The following is a 23,482-nucleotide window of genomic DNA, read 5'->3' as shown; positions in this document are numbered from 1 at the left end:
TTTATCGCTCCGTCATTTCCACTAAGTGTACTAAGTGGCAATTATTATTTTTGCGCATAAATAGATTTTGTAAAAGATATAATTATATCTCTAAAGATGTCATAAGAAATTATGTAACGATATAACAGTTTCTAACTTTTAATTTGTAATAATTTCGGTATTCAGTGAATACTTAAGTGGTTTAATTTAATGGTACATTTAAATGCCTCTTACAATAAATTGTTATGCTTATCCAGTAAATGACAAATACGCCCACATTTTACTAACAAAATTTCAATGCGACAAACGCACCAGATGGTGAGCTTATCGCCACATGGGTATTGGGTACGAGATACACAATACAGATTTGGTTTATATAAGCGCACTCATCATATGGATTTTCACAAATGTAAATCATTCTATTATACTCAGGTATCTAGAATATAGTCTAGCATTGGGATCGAGAAGCTTTACATAATCGGCTGGGTTTGTATATAACATTTCTTCTCTTTACCAGTGTATGTGTGCTAGTTTAAGAGAGATAATGGGACATTAGCTAATTAACATCCTTGTATTGATATTACTGAAATCTGAGGCCCTACTTCGAAAAACGAACATCGAAACGTCGTTCCGAAACGAAGAAACGACGAACTTCGGATTTAACCCTACTACCAAATTACTTCGGATCCGTCATCGTTACTTTCGGAACCATAAACAATCGTTCGAATGAAAATATTGTGTCGGATTAGAGATGTGTATCTTCAAAAACCGTAATTTTTTACCTATCATGGCATTCTTGTAAAAAAAACATATAAATTGGATGTCTAATTAGGTTTTCTGCAATCTATCTATTATTTCATAACTCTAAATGTTTATTAATGACAAAATAATATATATTTTTACTGATTATGCAATCTACGGTCTTATTGCATTATGTTTTAATCTGTGGAATATTAGAATTTTTGACAATTGATGGACATTGACAAGTTGATTGGCGAAAATCACAACAAATTGGAATTGTAATTTACAAGTAAAATTATTGATTGTATTGGTAAGTTTATTATTAAAATGTTATTTACTCGCTTTAAACAAATTATCTTTTTCATTGTAAAGGCAGTTATTGTGTAATAACAAGTAAATTTTTGGTTTGATCTATTAAAGAAATCATTAGTTTTGCCCATCGATATACACAAGGGTATTTATGGTAAAATTTATTCAATCTTTCTATGAATTTTATTATTTTTCATCCCAGTAGGAATAAGAACCCATATATTTATGTACCCTGTGTTAGGATGTTTACAATAAATAATTAACATTTTTCTTATGATTCCACCTAACAGTTTCAAGGAGAGTACGACGACGAGTGCACCCAGCGACACAGGCGGACCTCTAATCGGGTCCTCCGTATCAATCCGCTCAGTTAATCAATGATTTGTTTTGAAACCTACCAAAAAATATAGAAAACCAATGCAACATTGGTGATCCCGAATAGGCAATACATATCGTACATAAATTTGTAATATATCTACAAATAAAAATATTACATACCCAATAGTCATGATATGTTATACTGCTTCTACAACTTTATTCACCGTAATCAACCTCGACACACATGGGTCATCTGACGGTACCTACGTTTAATTTTTTAATTTATTTTTATTGAAATAAATATCAAGACGAGCACGCTATTCTTTAGATGGTATGCGATAAGACCGTCCAGAAACTCTAGCAACACCATCCAGGACTTTGAATTACAAAGTACTGTATGGTAGTCCAATGCGCTCGACAACCTGAGACATAAGATGTTAAGTCTCATGATGCCCAGTAATTACACTGGCTACAAAGTCCTTTAAACCGGAATATCACAATGCATGCATACTATTCCTTGGGGGCAGAAATAGAGATTAACGGTGGCACCTATCTAGATTGACCTTCGAATACTATAGACCACAACTAGATGTATATTACAAATAAATAAAATTTTAGCAACTGTATTATATCATTTTAACATCAACGATTTTTCCTAATTTCCCAATATGATTATAAGCACGAACTATAGCCAAAACACGTGTTGTTTGTCTCGCTATTAGTTTAATCTATTAGTTCATAAATCATAGACATAAATGGATAAGCCATTTTCAAAAATGTCTATAATCATTTATGTTTGAACTTTCATTGGCAGCTGTTAAAAAAGTAATCTAAGTTACATTTTCCCCTGAAAAGGATTCTTTGCATAAGCGAATCCACGTTAAAAACCTAATTTATATTAAAATCATTATAGCTAAACAATTAATTTCTGGCGTTGTATCTATACCAGATGCCTCTGAACTGTTTCCGCGTGTCACTAATGTATAATGTTATCGACTTTTTGTCCTCCACAACTTTATTATATACATTAAGTGGAATTTATGTGAGTTGTTTGTTTATATGTTTTTTAATCAAGGTGGACTACGGACGGGTAATGCCAAACAAATAGTATTACGTGATCGCGCACATGCAATCCAATCACTGTCAGTGAAATGTTCAAATATATTCTCATCAAATGCACTACTACTGTATACAATATGCTATATTGCAGCATATTATATGCGAGTACAATTTTTGTTCAGTTATTTGTTGAGTGGCTTTAAAATAGAAATAAAATATAATTGCGCATGGGTCTTATATTACTTGTATTTTCCTTCTTTAGAGATAGATAAATTCAATCTCAAATAAGTGGTTTATAAACGGCAATTGAAAGCTATGTACGGGTAAATGTTATTTTAGGCATTGAAATATCCGCCCTGTGGAATGGGGGCGTTTGGAGAACTACCACGAACGCACGCACGCACGCAATTTAAGCGGCACAATTTCAAACTCGCAACTACTCGCAAGGGAATCAAGACCTAAAGGGTACTTCCAGTCGACCTAGAATCTTGAAATTTGGCAAGGAGCAGTGTACATAGCACATATAAAGGAAAAAATTCCGAAAACTTAATTTTTAGACCTTTGTCTTTAATTTATGCTCCTCCAGCTTTCCATATTGTAATGTTATGGATTTCATTTTGCAATAAAGATACAATAACTATGACTCTATTGTCGTGATAGGTGAACTTTTACTTATATACCCTAAGATGTTTTTATTACATAGATACGTTATCCGAGCTCAATACTGGCAAGACGAAAGCAAGGTAATTGCCCGCCATTCACTTAGTCAACCTCCAACCACTGTCGCGGCTAGTCGGCTCACCACCTTTTTGTATTTTTATAAATAAAATGCCTTCCTGTGTTTTTAGACTATGTACAAATTATACTCCAACTGTGAATGAAGAAAACATTTCATTTCATACGTTAGTGATAAGTATATACTATTTAACTTATTTTTTAACTAATAAATGCATTTTATTCGTCTGTCATGGCGACGGGGCGGTCGACGCTCGGGCCCATTTGGGCACACTGGACCGTATCAATGAGAGCCGGTAGGATTGTGACGATAGTAAATACTGCACTGTTTTTATGTGCAATTTTGTTAGTCTATGACGCGTCTGTTTATAAAACGTCATTGTATATACTTACATGTTTGCAAGGAACCCTCGGTGCCCGAGTTCGACTCGCACTTGGCCGGTGTTTTAACTTGACTTACGTTTGATTAGCTTGTCAAGGGGATTTTTCTCATGAATCGGACTTTTTTATTTTAAGAAACTAGAAACTATATTACGCGTTTACATTTTTAATTGGTTAAGACAATGTTATCGTAGGTATTACGGTTTAAAGTGTCATTTTATCAAGTTTGTGTAAGTATATTATTGTTGCAATTAGTCTCAGACAGCTTCGTGTCTGGAAACTTAGAGTGCTCGTATTAAGGAGAATTACTAAAAATAGTCTTAGACAAACAATAGGTAGCAGCTTAATGTTTATTGTTCGCACAATTAATTTTGGCATATAAAATTTATTAATTAAACTGTTGTTTAATTAATAAATTTTATATGCCAAAATCATAATATATAAAATCATAGCTACTGCTGTTGCAGTAGCTATGATTTTATATATTATGATTTGAGTCATTTTTTATACTATACCCCCCTTATTCATAAACGTTTTTTATCTAAGGACGAAGTAAAGCTGTGATAACAAGCTTGTTTCTCAGTGCCCAACGCCAATGAGAAACAGACATAGGGCCGTTGTGATTGACTATTATTGTTGTATCTCAATATTAGCCAATCACAACGGCCCTATGTCTACGCACTGAGAAGACTGCCATGCCGTCAGCACTGAGAAACAGACTTGTTATCACAGCTTTACTTGGTCGTTCGATAAAAAACGTCTATGAATAAGGGGGTACTTCTATACTTACTTTATAAAGTTGAAGTGTTTGTTTGTTTGCCTGAATACGCTGATATCAGGAACTGCCGGTTCGAATTGAAAAATTATTTTAGTGTTGGATAATTCACATATCGAAGAAGACTATATAACATCACGCCATGTCCAATAGGAATGGAGCATCAATAAAATATGTTGCAAAAATGGGGAAATGTATTCATCTTAACAGCTTTCGTTGCGCGCGCTTAGTATATCAGAATTGTTCCTCTTAACAGTTGTAAAATATACATATATTATAAACCAAAGTCCCTACTGCGTCTGTATGGCTGTCTGACGCGAAAAATGAAAAGCTACCCAAGGGATTTACATGAAACTTGGTATGGAGATAGTTTCACAACCTGGAAAGAACATGGACATTTTTCTATCTCGGGAAAACATATAGCGTTACGTTTATAATAGAAAACTTTAGCCCAGAACAAAACATTATCACGCAGGCCCAGCCGCGGCCAAAACTTGTTTATAATGTACATAATTCAAGCAAAATGAATTAATCTGTGATATTTTCTTGTTACTGTACTCTGTAGACGATATTATTAGGAATTGAATGTTAATTAGATGTTGATGTGTCTTATTATACAACTTTAAAAACCAGCATTTGTTTTTTTAATATAACAATCAAATTACGCGTAATAAAAAACTCCTAACTCCAGTGATGAAATATTTTGAATATTTTTAGGTATACAAATTGTAATAGCTATGAAACATCAATATCACCGTTATTCGCTTTATTCGGTCTTAATTTTGTTTGGGTAAGTGAGTGACCTTAATACCCACAACTCAAATTGCTGTATCAGGATATGGCACATTATAAATCCTGAAAACGGCTGAGCCGAGACTGGAGATTAAGACCCAACTTAATATAGTCACATAAGTAAGGTACGTAGTGCATAATTTAGAAGGCGTTATGAAGGATTGTTTTATTCTTAACGAAGTACATATACATTTTGTATCAGCATAGGCTGAACTAGAGTCGCTTTGGTGACGAGCAAATAGATTTAAGTTTTTATTTTTGTATAATAATTATTATGTAATTTTGGTTGTTACAAATAAATATTTCCTTTCTTTCTATCTTTCATAATACATAAGACACTTAAGTAACAACCCTTACCTTTTGGTGTGATGTCTTTTCCCAAAAAATAATAAAAGTCATGTTTTTGCCATTTTGTGAATTAATAATCGCTTGCTTTAACAATGAAGGAAAACATCGAGGGCAAATATGTATACCTGAGAAGTTCTCTAAGCATTTTGAGTGTGTGAAGTCTGCCAATCCGCACTAGCTCAGTTTGGCGGAGTAATGCCAAATCTCTGTCCATAGCACAGGCGACCCGTGCCCAGCAGTGGGACAATATTTTAATACTGGCCTGGTATTATTGTATCATTATGTTGTTCATTCTAAGTAGGTTCTAACGTGTAATAATATGTCCATTGTATTTACCGAGAACAGAACTCTATTACAAACATTAGTAGGTATTCAAATGGCGTCATCATCATAGAAGTCCCTACATAGAAAGGAAAGAGTTATATAATGTAAAATTAAAACAATCATAATTATAAAGACTGCTGTAATATTAATGACTAAGTATAATATTTACCTTACTTCGTGAAATTTGCATATAAATTATTCACACTAAATTTTTAGTACTGTCTAACCATACATTGTTGTAATAGTCCACACTAATATTATAAATGCCAAAGTTTACATTGTGTTACTTAATCTCGCCAGAACGGCTTAATTTGTCTTGATGAAATTTAGCACAAAGGTTTATAATCTGGAATAGTACAAAGGCTACTTTTTAGTTCGTCAAAATATAAAGCGGACGTTTTATTCTGGATTTTATTTACTCTTACTTATTCTATTTATTTATATCTACGACTCTCCACATTTTGCACGTGTGGCAAATAATCACTAGGGAGTGGGGTAACTATTCTTAAATAATTTCTGGATTCTATCACATAGATAATTGTATTTTTTTTTCATATTTATATACATTACATATTTCCGTCATTCCTTAGCAACCGGAACAGCAACTTTAATATAATTAACGACGATATATAATTAAAATATAATTGTTAAAATATAAAATTATCATAACACGTTCCATATTAAATGCATTTAAATTCGTCTGGGTAGTCTGTTTCAAAACGTACCTACCTACGTCAATTTTGTTTAGTACTTATTCTTTATTATTATGTTTGTAATATTGTCTATTTATTTATTTATTTATGTCTAAGAACTCTCAAAAAATACGGAGAACACGTTACACAATTTGGGTTGTGCCCAATTACTCTCATTAATTATTTTAACGTAAGTTTTGTTTTTATTATTACGTCTCATAAAAAAATTAATGCCGATATTTGCAAAAAAGAAAAACCATTCGCGCGTTTGCTTCACTTTTTTCACTTAAAGCAGAAACTAGATATTTTTTCTGGAACAGTGTTGGTAGAGTCACATACAAGTAGTTGAAGAAATGTAATATTGTGCTAGTATTCACGTTTCTGTTTTTCACAACATTCATTTTTGTAAACTTAAAATAAAAAGTGATTTACTTTATTTTGCACAAAGAAAAATAATGTTTCCATTAAACGTAACGTGTATAAGGAGTTTGAAGTTATGTGCTTCGTAAGCTAATTTTGTGGCTAATCGATCCTATAATATAAGCTAATTAGTGAAACACGAGCTCGTTTTCCGGCCTATGTCAAAAATGTAATATTTGATTATGAAAATGATGTCGGTAAAAATTCATTTTTCTTTGTTTTGTATAAGACTCCATATAAGTAATTTGCAAAAAACGCTGTAAGTACACTGTAAAGATAAATATATAATTGGCGTAATTCAGTGTTTTATGAATAGCTTATTACGTTATGAAATGGGTATATAATTTCTTATTCTTATGTTTATACAAAAGATAGAGTTCAAGTTAAAAATTATATCGAATTCTCCGGACTACGGTCTTTTTCAGCAGCGAAAAAATATTTTTTTTAAGTTAACACGATCAAAAGATATTGTTATACCTCTTAATTTACATGGTATTCGAAATCGATACATACATTCTGATGACATACATTTGGTAAGAAACAAAATCTTAAAACCCATGTAAAGGAAAAAATCTGAATCCGTAAATTTTTGTAGTTAAGTTTGTCAAGTTTGTACTTATATAATGAGATCTTGTCTACTAGTTTGTACGGAACCTTCGGTGCACGAATCCAAGTTGCACTTGTTTTATATTTCTGCGTAAATGTTGATTCTATTAAAAGGCAGCCAATGAGACTGTTCTCAACTCTCATAGACTTTGATTAGGATATGACAAACCATTGTGAAATTCGGAAACATGGAGGAGACAATAAATTTTCGTTTAATAGCACATTATAATTTGAATATGAATAATCTATAAATAATAATAATATCAGCACTGTCATCTTTCCGACTGTTGGGCACGGGCCTCTTTTACTACTAAGAAGGATAAGTCTTGGTCACCCATATTGGCGTAATGCAGATTGGCAGACTTCACATAAATATGTCGCATCAGTCCATTCTACTCCTAAGCTATCGTAGTAATAATCTATATATAGCTATGATGTTTGATCATTTATCCTATAGGTGCTATTATCCATTGTTCATCGTCGCTTTTCAACTCTTATGAATTGAAGTACAGTTCGTGATAAATAAATTTATAAAAATAAGTCGAAGGCAATTGAGTGATATGAATAACAATTTTTGTAACATGTGAACAATTATAATTGACTGACTTTTGTTAATTCAACATACAAACTGTTAAATTTATAATGAGTGGAATTTAAATGAAAAGTATAAATCATGAAATCGCAATTTATTAATGACTAGTGACTAGCTAATACCCTTGCTAGCTGTTGCTCGTCGCTCTACTCGCATAAAACAGATTTTGTGAATATTCGGTAACTAAACAACGAAAATTGGTACAGATTTGAACCGTGCTCAAGACTAGTAAATAGAAATTAAAGCCTTTGTATGCTTGGAGAAGACTTTTACGAGACCAGCGACGCGAGCAAAAGTTATATAATTATAATATTAGATGATCCTACATATTTAGTTGTGTGATTTCTGAGAATAATAAAATAGATATATAGAAAGAATAATTTCTGCGAATTAGCATATTTTGCGCAGAATAAAACACTACACTTAAAATTATAAGTAGTCATAAAAGAACATATTATTTCCAATTACAGTAAAATTCTCGAATATATTATAGTAGGTAATTAAAGTTGTTTTAGGCGTCAGTTACGTCTGTACAAACTATATCGATTTAATCAATCTATCTTTAGTCAATTCTATGAAATTTTGCAATTAAATGAAAAATTATCCGACTTAAGTCCGTAGATCTCGTTCCATTATAGAACTTAGAAATACCGTGGTAGATATATCTTACAGCACCTATGATTGCTTGTTGCGTAGAAATAAAATTGCTTTTTGCGAGGTCTAGATAACCTCTTTGATTACCAGTGCCCACCTAGGGGATCTCTTTCGTGTAATGAGCTGCTAACGTCTTTAAAAGTATGTGGTATTGCGACTGCCTTGGTAACGTTTGTTTTTGTTATTGTACACGGTACGAGTACGACTGCCGCGCTTGACCCTGGGTTCGATTCCGATTCTGAAGTCTGTAAGTTGGCGATGTGATACCCCCATCCTTCGGAAAGCACGCGAAGTCGTTGGTCCTGGATCGTCGGCCTCCGTAGGCGCGGACCGTCGGGTGACGAGCATTGGGTAGCTCGTCGCCCGAAACACCCCAACGGCCCGTGTGTACGGCGCGTAGTGTTCCACGCGCGCCTCGAAGAGCAGTGTCAGTGTCATTGACGGGGCCCTTTAGGGCCGGTGCCTGCCTAAGTTTCAATGCCATCGGATCTTGGACCTAGGCACATAGGCAAAGGATGGGAACACCGTAGGTTCTTAGTCAGTAAAAGTCTGACACGCTCTCCCGCCCATCCCAAGGCGGGAGATAGTCAACTGACGATTTACCTACGTAAAAAAAAAAAAAAAAAAAAAGTCGTTGGTCCTGCGTGTCAACTCTCCATGTCGGTTTGTCGTCTCACCGGACTATGAGAGTGAATGGACAGAGAGTGCAGCTGTGTATTTGATAGACTTCGGTTAGGAAGATGTTAATAAGCATGTGTAACAAGCTTTTTTAATGTCTCAAATGACAGAACCTAGCCAAATTGCATTAATGTGGAATGAATGGTGTCAGAGAATATCAGATCATTATAATAATATACTTAATTTTCACGTTTTTAATAAAGGATTTTTAAAAAAGTATGATTATCGCCGCGAGTCCTGTGATTTGTTGGTATCGGCCTAAGAGTTAAGGTTCACTGACTTTTTTTATAGTTGTATGCTTTTGACCTTATGAGGAAAATATTTTCTTGCGCCTGTTCGTCATGAATCAAGTCACCAAAAAACATGTCGAAAAAAAATAAATATAATATTATTCATCACTTGCTACGTGCATGTAGATAGTTGTAGGATAGCGTTGCTTATTGTATTACTAAGAAATCGGAATTGTATTCAAAAATATTTTTCAAGTATTATACAACATTCACAAATGCAACATAAGTTATGTTATAAATGCTTCGGTATTAGAATATAAAATCTTTGGAATGGTTATTAATAGAATATTATGTCACATTAAAATCATTGAATGGTATCATTAACTAGCTAATGATTCCAAAAGTTAAACAAATATAAATTGTATACGAGTAGACTATTAAACCGATCAATTTAAATTACAAAAATTAAAATGCTTATTAATCTGTTACTCAAAATAATCTATTGAAATTTTGAAAAGGATTTTATTTGATCAAAGAAAATTAATTACGGCAAATGTTCTGCTTCCCTTTTTTTAAGTTGGAAATTATAAGGCCTCCTATTAATTTTATTGAATCGGGCTTATTAATTATTTACTAAGTAAGTATTGTTTTGAAGTATTAAAAAGTAGGAAATTGGCGTATCTGTGTAACTATGCTTCCGATATACACATTTATATATTTTCTACCGAACTGTCCAATAGAAAGATAATTATTTATTTAAAATCTAATATAAGCTTACATGTATTTCTAGTATTTATATTATGTAGGGTAGGCTTAGATCGGACAGTTTTTCGATGAGTTCATAGGAGACTCTTATAAAATATATAGTGATATCGGCATTTTATACATGAAATTGGTTATTATTAAAATTACTTCATGTGATAATTAATCGTGTTAAAATTCTCTCAGGTAAACTTAAAAGAAAAGATCAGACGTTCGCAGAATAAGTTCGGACTGTTCTAACGGACCGGAACTTGGTCATAATGTCGGCTGTTGTATGTAGGGTGGGGCAAAACGAAATGGCGCGGCGCGGCGTCCCTGTCTATAAAGCTTCAACTAAAACGGATTATTAGTTTTGTATAATAGCATTTTTGCGTTATATTGTATAAGAGAGAGAGAGAGAGAGAGAGAGAGAGAGAGAGAGAGAGAGAGAGAGAGACAGTATCCTGTAGAGAAAACATTAATTTTGTGGAAAATCGAATACAATTCACTATTAATATCTCCATATTAAAAAACGAACACCACGATGCTTATTAAACGGTTACGGGAATTACTAAATAATCAGCGTTGTTATTTGTTAGCTTAACATAGCATACTATTATAACATAGTAGCAAGAAATCATTATAACATAGTAACCAAATCCAATTGCCGCATGCACAACAATTCAAGGAACACTGATATAAAGTGGCTTATTAGGCGGTGCATGGACGTTAACCTTTTTGTAGAAAGGTACAAAATTTTCGGGACTCATCATTCATTAAAAAAAAATTGTAACGCATTAATTCCTAAACGGATTTGGATGAATTTGGCATACAGATGGATAACCTTCTGGCCTCTTGTTATACCTCTTACATATATTGTAACGGTATTTCGCTTAAGACTATTATGAACATTATTACTGTACAGTTTTGTGTGTTAATTGTACGTTACGTTGGCGTTACTAAATAAATACCGGTTTGTATATCGTCTGTTGGGAAAATACTTTCAAGCAGGTAGAACCGCGAGCAGGTTTATAGAGCACAGAATCAATTCTGGTAATGTTTTTTTGTAAAGGATTGTCAGATTCGGAGACCTTGAACCTAATCCATCAAGTTACGTTCAAGGATCTCAGACATACTGACGACTGATGTCTCTATGTTATGTAGTGTAAGTAAGTGTAGTGTAGTGTTGTTTGCAGATGATACTTTCTTATTATTTAAAATAAAACGACATGAATTAATTCTTGACGATGTAAACAACACTCTCTCAAAATTAGTGCATTGGTTTAGCGTTAACAATTTATTATTAAATAGCGAAAAAACTAAATGCATAAAATTCGTCACACCTAATGTTAAAAAAGTTAACGCTAACATTTTTATAAATAGTGACGAGGTGAGCCTTGTGGATACAACCAAATTTTTGGGTATCACACTGGACTGTAAACTTCAGTGGGGCCCTCATATATCTGTCCTAGCTAAAAAGCTGAGCGCCGCAGTTTTTGCAGTGGGCAGGGTACGCCAATTAACTGATATTGAGACAGCTAGATTGGTCTATTTTGCTTACTTTCATAGTTTGATGAGTTATGGAATTTTACTGTGGGGTGGTGCTGCTGACATTAATACTATATTTGTTCTACAAAAAAGAGCGATAAGATCTATATATTTGCTAAGCCCTAGATGTTCGCTACGAGAAATATTTAAAGAAACAAATATAATGACAGTAGCATCACAATTCATTTTCGCTAACTTAGTGTATGTCTATAAAAATATAGAAAATTTTCCAAAATTTAGCGATATCCATAGTTTAAATACTAGAAACAAAAATAAATTACTTAATCACAAAACAAGGCTCCAAAAGATCAACAAGTCTTTTAAGGGTTACTGTATACATTTTTATAACAAAGTTCCCACTGAGATCAAATCCTTAAATATTGCGAAATTCGAAGCCACTATTAAGCGCAAGTTGTGTAATAAAGCTTATTACAAGATCTCAGAATACCTTGAGGATATAAATGCCTGGGACTAGGCATTTTTGTGTGATGTCTTTGGAATCATGTCACTTGATCGAGATATATATATTTTTTTTCTTTCTCTTTATTTGTAATATAACTGTGAGCGGCTTGGGTATGAAATACTCTCTAACTGTCTGTACCTGCAGCGCCGTCGTGTGACTGGTCGGCCACTTCCCTACAATATGGTTGAGGAGGCCGATGGCTGGCACATGCGTCAGTCTCGTGAACGGATGCTGCTTGTGTGGACTGTTCTGCCCATTTCGCTTACATTTCTAATTTCTAATTGCTAGAGGTGCTGGGAGGAAATAATTATAAGGATAATAGAGAAATTTCATGATTCCTGAGAGGGTTGTGCAGTCATATAAAAATTTAAATTAATTTATTCCTTATTTCACGAGCCTATAAATGAACTGCTCTAAACTTTTTTTGTTTTTTTTCTTCTTACTTTATCATGTACTGTAGTCTTTACCCTAAACTGATTGAAAAGAGCAACACCAGAGTTTCTTGCCCGTTCTTCTCTGGTGAAAACTGCTTTCCGATCTGGTGGTAGAGTTAATATTGACGGAATCTAAGTAATGTATAACATTTTACAGATTCAAATAAATCATTTCATTTCATTTCATTTCATATGTCCAACCAAAATGGATTGTTTAACATATATTTTAACGTTTTGATTACCGTATTTGACTTTTTTGCATATGGATTTAATTAGTTCCTTGGTAAATCAATTTAATTATATAATTATACAAGATACATGACACGACAGTAAGTATATTAAAGTATTTGGTGTCATTACAATTTTCAGAAAAGTGGCAACTGTCTAATGTTCAGCCAATGATTGTTCTTATATAGATTTCAGGAGTGGTGGCATTTATTTTATCAAATATTGCGGATTTTTCGCTCGGGTTACTGTTTTACATTGGAAAAAATGTAACAAATTAGAGCTTCGTTTTTGGAAGTATTTCTGTTTGGTTTACCAATTTTTTAAAGAATAATCTTATAACTTTAATATTATTTATGCTTGAATTTTGTTACTTTATTTGTACACTTAGGATACATAACTTATAGATTTAGTTCCAAAAAACGACTTTCTTTAAATTTTGATTGTACATAATTATTGTTTCCCCGTTTATGTTAAGATCATCATATTCTTTATTTATGTAAGTTAAATTAATTATTCCGGCGATGGTATTTAATTAGCAAGTGTCATTATTCCAGGGACGTAGTTTTGTAATGGTAATTTAAAGTAACTTAAAATGTATTTGGAATAATTGGGTTACTACTTGTTATTCATGAATGAGTTTTGGCTTAATGCTAGCATAGTTAAAGATGAATACGTATTCGTACTATCATTGCGTAGTAAAAATATAGAATTGCAATGTAAAAACGACCCTATAGAATATGTCACATAGAGCGGACAAGCTTCATTGCGCCAGCTGTATGTGACATCCGTCCTGTGGAATGGGGGCGTTTGGAGAATTCCATCACGGTATCCCCTACCTGTCATAAAAGGCGCCTAATAGGGGCCATCGGGGGGCGTCGGCGGGCGGCTGGGGGAACTGGCTTGTGCACATCTCGTACATTGTGATGACCCTTGGGATGGACGGCTCATGCTGCCGTTGACGCCGAGAGCGTCCTTCGGTTGCCCCCAATAGGAGATGGGCCGCAACAGGCGGCAACGTACAGGGACAGCTACGGACGAAGATATTTCTGTCAGAGGAAGCCCGCAGTCGTCCCTAATGCGCCGAAAGGGCCACCGCGTAGTTTTACTTGGTATGCCGTGCGTTGTATATAGGGGCGGTCGCCCGAAGGTCAATATTAAATCCGGGCGGCTCAACGCCGGGTCGTAAGGCACGGTAACCCCAACATAACCGTTCAGTCGCCCTCACCCCCTCCCCCCGAAGGCTGGGCGATAGTCATCAGGCACTTCGTCCGCGAAAACAAAAAAAAGCTGTGTGTATCATCCTGAAGGGGTTGCGTTGCTGTACTACCCTGTCAGCTTTTTGACTAAATACTTAGCAGAGGCAGCAAGACAAAGCGTATAACTATACCCAGCAATGCTGTCGTGTGTCCTGAAGTCTTAACATGCTGAGAGGAGTAGTACTACAAACAAAAATAATATTTAAAAGTAGAGCGCTAAAGGCGCGGGTTGAACCATTGTTCCCTACAATACTAATATGTGTTTGATCATTCGATTTCAAAACAATAGGTGATTTTAAATATTATGTATAAGAAAGAAAAATTTCTGCGACCTGCTTTTCTCGCACATAGTAATAATGATTTTAAATTGATTTGTACTATAATAATAAAATATAATCTATTTAAATAATTAACACACCTATAAGATCACATTATTTGGGGGTCAATGTTTATTTTATATTAGAGGGAACAGCCAAGAAACTAGTATTGATTTTTCAAAACCAGTTTCCAATGTAGTGGCTATTACATAATTATTGATACTATTTTGATTCAATCGGTCATTAAATTATAATATGTAAGCATATTATTTTTATTTTCTATTCAGATATCTACAAATTTTTTACTGTTCCTCAGTTTTTAGTTACATTATTTTTCCGTCTAATATAGCTATGTTTTTGCTTTCGCAGATGATGACGTTATCGGAACCACAAGACATGGAGATGGAGTTTGTTGAAACATTCGTGAACATGACGAACGTGACGAGCCAATCGGCGGCGTACTCGGAGCCCTATACGCTCGACCTTCTGGTGCCTCTCAGCATCACATACGCTGTCATCTTCGTCGCCGGCATCTTAGGAAACACTAGCACATGCATAGTCATTGCGCGGAATCGTTCTATGCATACCGCTACAAACTTTTATCTATTTAGTCTTGCCATATCAGATCTTATTCTCCTCGTGTGCGGATTACCTCTTGAGCTCCATCGTCTATGGTATCCCTTTACGTATCCTCTAGGAGAAGCAGAATGTATAACGATAGGTTTAGCTTCAGAGACATCAGCGAATGCTACAGTGTTGACTATTACCGCGTTTACTGTTGAACGATACATCGCGATTTGTAGACCTTTCATGTCGCACACAATGTCAAAGCTCTCAAGAGCCGTGCGATTTATTGTAGCGATATGGGTGTTCGCGTTATGTACGGCGGTGCCGCAAGCCATGCAGTTCGGTCTAGTATCGTATGTGGAGAATGGACAAACTATCGTCGAGTGTACTGTGAAGGGCCCGGGCGTTCATCAAGTATTCGTTATATCGAGCTTTGTGTTTTTCGTGGTGCCTATGTCAGTGATAACTGTATTGTACGCTTTGATTGGTGTAAAGTTACGCACGTCGCGGGTACTGCATCCTGTGAAGAAGCTATCAGTGGACAGCAATGAGAGGCCGTACGGACAGACGCAGTACAGAAACGGCGCATCGCAGCGCAGGGTTATCAGAATGTTAGGTAAATAAACATTTTTCTTTACTGAATATTTGTTTTATATTTATATTTATATTTATAAAACAAATATTCAGGCTTTTAGATTTAGTCGTTTAAAAATAAAAATGCTTGTTCAAAATTATTCAGCAAATTGCATTCATAAAAAATTATGGGTAATTATAGAATAACCTAATGGTAATCAATAATAATATATTGCTGAACTAGTTGTGGTATCTATGATCAAACTTTTGATGGTTTTAATAATTTAGTAGGGAACATATTTACGGCAAAAATATGAAAATTAAACAATGATTTTATCTCTATTTTGTATCGTGTATCTGGTGCAACAGTAATCGAGCGCTAGCGCTACCTACGTGTTGCGTTTAATAGCGGTTAAATAAAGTTTTTTACCAAGTTAAATTGTAAGGAACAACAAGCAATTTGACTCATTATCTTATCTCACTACACATGCGAAATTGTGGAAATGGATCCATGTTTGGGTGTTTGCTATAACGCACTCTTAATTAAATAATGACCTATTTCAAAATTGTTAATTTGTGGCAGTCGTCGGAAAACTAATTTTTGTGTGCTACCTTTTTTTGAAGTTGCTATAAAATTGAGCTCATTAAAGATAGGTAAAAAATGAAACATATAGAGTGAAAAAAAAGGGAAAAAACTAATAGGTCGCAATCAGAAATTGGTTATTTCATGATTCCCACAAATTGGCAATTTTGGAATGGGTCATTATTTTATTAAGAGTGCGATAAGAGAGCGCTAAAAGGACGCAAAACAAAAAAAGAATAGATAAGGTCCTGGATAAAAATGAGCTACATAAATATATATATTATAAACCATTCCAATCATATATCATACCACTTTGATCAAGTTCTTTTATCAAAATTATTTGATAAGGTACGAGTAGAAAATGAATTAATATATAGGCACATAAAATTTTTATGTTCAATGAATGTCATATCATAGTATTATAGATATAACAGCTACATATTATATGCTAAATTAATGTTTCAAACCATATGTTTCTAATAAATTAGATGGACCAGATCTTTCGAGTACACACATAATACTATAAATTATTTTGTGATTTAAATGCGTTGAAGTACTGGCCCACAAGTCATTAAAATACGAATGAAATGTAAACTTATAATTCACGGTCGCTGCGTTTTGAACAAGCAATATACATATATTTTTTATTCTTTAAAAAAAAATCATGCGGAGGTTCACTTAAAAATAAGTGTACATTTTCATATAATACTTAATATTCAAAAAACAGATAATTAACATTAAAGGTCATTGATAATTTAGAACACTGACAGAACATTCGACCCTCTACTTGTTATCGACGGATTTTTGAAAAGGAAAATGGAATATTATTACCGCCATTATTATATTGAAATTAAGTCTCATTTCATTGTGCTTAGTTCTATTCCTATCCTATATAGGTATACATTACTTCCTTATTAACTTCAAAAAAGGTGGAGGTGCTCAATTCGACTATGTTTTTTTTGTGTTTGTTACGCGATTACTCCGTTATTTGTGGACCGATTTTCAAAAATCTTTTTTTGTTCAACTCCTTTAACGTATGGAGTTACTCGAAGAGTCCTCAACTGATTTAGTAGTCTTTTTATGTTTGAAACGGCGTTTGCCATTTGATCTCATGATTATTACTAACACAAAATACTAAAAACCAAAAAATAATTTAACATTACCTATATACTGGATACCAATTTGGAGTCGTAGCAAAATAAAAATGAAACATTAGTCATTAAAATTGTTAGTTAAGCTAGATAAATACATGAACAAATGTACGAAAACAATGTTTGATTGTCATTTGCTAAAGTATGCTTGATAAAGAAAAACAAAATACGATGCCATTACCAACACTTTATGCTTCGCATTTTAACAATATGTTCCACAAATGTTCCACTGGTGGCAACTATACAGAACAAATTACAAGTACAAAAATGCAGTTATGTCCTGGTATCGGGTTGAAAAATGAGTAACACTCTTCACTATTTTCATAGATATTATATTAGGCGGAAAGTTTGTGTGAGAAAAAGAGATTTATAAAATGACTTTAAATCAGATACCTTTGTTCTTCAGTAAATTAATAAATAAAAGCCAGCCCAAGTTCCCTACTAGTCTTTGGTTTGTAGGAGCACATTGCGGCTTACAATTGTTTAAAAAATCCACTATGTGCCTGTGGGAACAGCAATATCAAGAAAAGGGTTTTAACATGATGATGTACTGTTTGAAAGTTTTTTTTATACATATATATTACAGACACATAAGGCATTTAGCATTCAATTTGAAATATCAGTTACATTTCTAATTAATGTTTTAAACCAGATAAGTACATGATACAGGGTTTTCGTTTCTCGTCAAATTACTATAACTATAGAGTTGCTAATTATGTGTTCAAACATAGTACTGAGACTCAAAATTATATTTTACTACCAGAAAAGAAAATTAATCTCCATGTCATGGCACTCCATCAGAGATGGCCGCGATATCTTCTGTATTGTACTAGAATACTAATTTTTTGTCCAAAACAATGTTTTTTCTACTTAATATTATACAATATTCCTTGTACAAAACCTTTATAATTGCAGCTATACATAATTTTGAAAGTCTTGATTATACGAATTAAAATTGCAGAAAGTCATCATGATAATATAATAAATTATAGTCAGGTATATTAATAATAAATATGCCTCTTCCAGCACATTTTCAGTATTAAATAAATAGGGGGCATCCATAAATTATGTGAGGTGTTTTTTGAAATTTTCTGTTTCAATCAGAAAAATAATTGCGTGATATAATATGTCGAGCAGTGGCGAAGGGTGAAATTTTTCTAAAGGTAACCCGGTGTGAAATATTTGGCGTCAGTTAAGATATCGGGAGCAATTTATGGGAAAACAAAAACTAAGACAACGCATTAATCTTGCTTCGAAATCGTCTAACGTTGACATACCTACTAAATTACCTATTATGCGAAAAGAATTGAAACATTTATAAAATCTAACAATAAATGTAGATAATTCTCCTTCCATTAATCACAAACATAAGTACTTACCTATTAATTTGTTATAAAAGCAACAAAAGTAAGTATTAAAATTATAAACACACTACCTCCAAATAAATATCTGTTCTTTTTTTTTTTCAAAATAAAACTTTAAATGTAATTACCCCATATAGAAATAGGTATCACGATCGTCAAACAGACCAACAGTTTAAATATACTTTCATGATAAACGTATATAATTATCAATTAAAATAATAAAGAAAGGTTATTCGTTAACTTTTGCTTGTATCGTTTTAAATTCAGTAAAATATAATAAGTAAGTACTTATTTTCTTCTAACACATATTTTGTGTCTAAAATCAAAAACTTTCAGATCTACTTTTAATATTTAACCATCTAAATACTAATATGTGAAATTACAGACTAATAATATACTTACGTAAAGGTAGACATTAAACTGATCACAGGTAGTTAATTCTATTATAATACATATTTACTTGTAGTTTCTAAATAAACAAAGCGCTGGTTACTTAATATCACAAAACTATCAAAAATAAAATGAATATGACAATTTACAAACACCGCAACTTAGTAGCATAATAAATTATGACGTTTAATGGACGTAAAAGTGACAACTATACAAAGTCGGTTAACGTGAAGCCGAAAATGCTCGGGTTACCTTTGCCCATATCTTCCGCGCGATTCCGACAAACACTGGCATAGAAAGTCATACAAAGTGCTGCCATCTATATTAAAAACATACTACGACATTAAGCCGCTTGACAGCGGGTTACCTTGCGCCAGTGGCGTCACAATTTCACTTTGGTAACGGAATTTCTGGGGAACTAAATACAAAGTGCGCCATCTATCGTTATTTAAAATAGGTAATCGATATCGATTAAATTAACAAACAATGGGCTATTCGCCGATAAATGTCATTATTAAGTGATCATTAATTAATAAGTTAAGCTATTATAATTATTGTCCACTGTCTGGTATGTTGTAAATTTATATTTGCCTATTAAATATTTTGTTTAGTATTACCGAAAACCTAAAAGGGAAGCCGATGGGAATCGGCTTGTATGGACGCTTCGCCACTGATGTCGAGACTCATCTCATCTCCAACGTAAGATTAGATAAGATTTGACTCGACCCTCTCCCACCCTTAAACATCTCACGTAATTAATGGACGCCCGCATACAGGCGCGCAAAAAAAAAAAATGAAATGCAGGTACTCAATACAATAATAACATGTACATATAACACGTTTTTTCTTACCTGTCTTAATGTATAGGGCTTTAATTACGTTATAAATGTATTAATGTTGATTAACTAACCTATTAAAGTTATTAAAAATGTAACAGAAAATTGATGCGTCCATTTTTTTTTAACATGGAATAATAACCTAATTGATACGGGCCCGCTGTAGTCAGTTTTCTCATAATGGATGCGCTGGCTTTCGGCCGAAGATATAAGTACAATAACGGTTTTTTTGGACTGTTCATTGCCAGATTTTTATAAGAGTTGACATACTTTGAAAAAATATTTTATATTGTGATTATTTATTGCTCGTTGTCATTGGTGACTTACCATCATACAATTCACTTACCCGTTTACCAGCCCTTTATATATAAATATGTTTACAATAAGATATGTAAGAAATGAATTGTAGCGAAATATTCCAGGAAATTATAACAAATCTTTTTTCCTCTCCAGTTGCCGTGGCTCTGTCATTTTTCATATGCTGGGCTCCGTTCCACGTACAAAGGCTTCTGGCGATATACGGGAAGAGTTTGGAACACCCATCCGATACCTTCTACCTGGTAAACAAATTACATATCTACGTTAACGGATTTATTATTATTATACAAGATGTACATTCTAGAAATTTGTCATCACAATGAGATTGTGTCGTATCAATTGAGATGTTATTTGAGTAGAGTTACCATCTCATTGGTATATTACAATGGACCTTAGCCTGAAAGATTGGCGAGGTCCTGGATTTGGTTCTCAGAATTAGTTAGTAAAACCGAAAATACATACTTATTTTCTGATTTGAAACACACATTTATGTTCATATTGGAATTCGTTGGCCGATATGATGAATGGCTTCTTATGATGGGGTAAAATAAAACTATGGATGCATGACTAGCACTTTTGCCTACTATTTCGATTATAAAGGCGTGAAAGTTAAGTTTACTTTAATATGCATATTGCACATAATCTTGTTAATACAGGTAATAAAATTTCATCGTTATATAAATAGAATTTATATCATGGTTATGCATGCATGCAATAAAATTAATTCTCGTTAATTTAGGTACTATAACTTATTTGCAATAAAATATCGTTGCATACGAAATGGAAAACCGACCTATTGCAGGCTTCAAATAAATAAAATAATATAACTAATAGTAAAAATTATATGCGGTTATTATAGTGGTTATGGATAGTAAAAGTATAATGCGTATAATATATGTAACATGAATTATTATTGTGAGTACTAATATATTTTACTAGTTTCGCAGATGTTATATTACGACGAGGTTTCAACGTGGCACCGTCAATACGTGGCGATTCCTCCCTATTTCTTCCATGCGTTACGGATTACCTTGTTAATTTATGTAAAAAATTGTTACGTCCCTTCCGGTGGGGGACATGTTGCGTGACGTACGCAACGACTTTAAAAGTTTTGCAGTTGGCAAAAGGCCAAATGACAATGTGTAAATTTTCATATTAACGTGCCACTAGAGTTTAGTTTCATATTATAAATGCCATGTTTCCACTTTATGATCACAGATTTTTCGAAGGAAAAGTTTAAATACTTTCGAATCTAACACGTGTTTAATTATATGTACATGTTTACGTATTTTTAACCCGAAAAGAGTAGGCAGGGATGTAATTAATATAAGTACAAACAGATGCATCCACATTTGCTTATCGTATATAGGTTTCATGATGGGATACGGAGAAACACTATCACAATACCGGACATGATTTCCAAAACTAAGCAACTTAGAATCGAAAGGTTTCAAATCGCCCCGCACTAAAATTATTTTATATAACTCTTTGGTGCGAAGCCATTTGGAATTCGGTAGTGTTGTTTGGAACGCCTTATACAGCAAGCATTCCCAACGAATTGAAAATCTACAACGATCATTTTCTCGTCATCTCGCCTTCACTTCACCTGGGATATCGCACAGGTGTCCTTATGAAAAATCGTATGGCCCATTTCGAAATGGACAGTTTGTATATTCGTCGAAAGCTTCTGGACTTGTCATTCCTATATAAGTTAGTTAATAATAAAATTTCATGCAGTGAACTCCTCGAAAACATCAGTATAGCAGTTCCTTACAACAAACCCAGACGCCCAATAACTAGTATTTTTAAAACACCTTCTTACAGAACTAACTTAGGTCTAAATGCTCCAATAACTAGATTATGTGCTCTATATAATAAAGTTGGCACTAAAGTGGATATTGATATATTTAATGATTCTGTAAAAGTGTTCAAAGAAAGACTGCTGGAATATCTCAAAAATTAACATGTAACTTTTTATAAATTTTGTCAACGAGATATTCTCAATAACCTTTTCTGTTGCCAATTATATGACGTTGTTTACAATAGTTTTTATAGACAAATTATTTAGTATATAATGTTGTTAGTGGTAAATGCTGTGTTCACCTATTAGTAGCACACATATCAGATGCTGTACCTTATAGTTTTTTATAATATTGATTGATGTAATATGTAGTGCTGTTGGTGTACCTTATTACAAATAAATAAATAAATAAATAAACTTAGATGTGTTGTTCAAAGCGAGCTATACAAAATATATCTACTATGTGCCTGACTTAGGAGTAGAGTCAATAAACTCGCGAATCACAGCCCAAAATCCCTAGTACCAATTCAACAAAGAGATTATAAATTAACATACCGTAATTGCAGGTGTTGTACTAAAATCGTGGATTATAACACCGTTTAAATATTTAAAGTCAGTGAAGTTCGACGAACACCTGTAATAATACATAGTTTACAAATAAGTTATTCGTTTGATAACTGCGTGCGGCAAAAATGTGAATTACTGCGCCAGGTCCATTCAATACAGTTTGATATTCTGATACTCGGAATTCCATTTTTCATTTCAATGGGCCCGAAATCACGAATTGCAATTTCTAATTTTGTACGAATGAACGAACAATGTACTAACCGCTTATTTCGCAGGTTTACATCGTGCTTACGTTTTTGTCCGGCGTGCTATATTATCTATCGACTGCCATCAATCCGTTCCTGTACAACATAATGTCGAATAAGTTCAGAAACGCTTTTAAGGTAAGAAAATAGATATTTAATTATTTCACTTATTTATTATTATGGATCATTGTCATAATACATGTTCTTCTTAGTGCTTTATCTATTCAAATATTTCCCTTACAACAAATATTGTTTTTCGGAAAAATAATATAATATCAAATCGTTATCGGCTGCATTTTCCATGTATCCATTTTTCCTTCATATTTCATGTTCTTTGGTTTCCTAACTTGAATAATGAATATCCCCACCATTAATTAGGAATAGGTATTTTACACAGTGTACATCATGACATAATGTTAAAGCATTCATATTATTATTGCCTTTATAATTATAATAACTTAATATAT

At 33.4% G+C, this 23,482-nt stretch overlaps 1 protein-coding gene across 3 annotated transcripts in view; it reads left to right on the top strand.

Moving 5' to 3' along the window:
- Positions 1-23,482, top strand: part of LOC115445423 (pyrokinin-1 receptor) — a 48,303-nt gene that overhangs the window by 4,902 nt on the left and 19,919 nt on the right. For all 3 annotated transcript variants that reach the window (XM_030171684.2, XM_030171685.2, XM_030171686.1), the window contains 3 exons: positions 14,990-15,803; positions 20,538-20,644; positions 23,046-23,153. In XM_030171684.2, coding sequence (XP_030027544.1) covers positions 14,990-15,803; positions 20,538-20,644; positions 23,046-23,153 — 1,029 coding nt within the window. Of the gene's footprint in view, positions 1-14,989; positions 15,804-20,537; positions 20,645-23,045; positions 23,154-23,482 lie in introns of those variants that run through there.

Source organism: Manduca sexta, chromosome 24 (assembly GCF_014839805.1).
Source record: "Manduca sexta isolate Smith_Timp_Sample1 chromosome 24, JHU_Msex_v1.0, whole genome shotgun sequence".
NCBI lineage: Eukaryota > Metazoa > Arthropoda > Insecta > Lepidoptera > Sphingidae > Manduca > Manduca sexta.
Note: the sequence above shows the minus strand (reverse complement) of the source record. Positions and strands in the feature narration are given on the sequence as shown.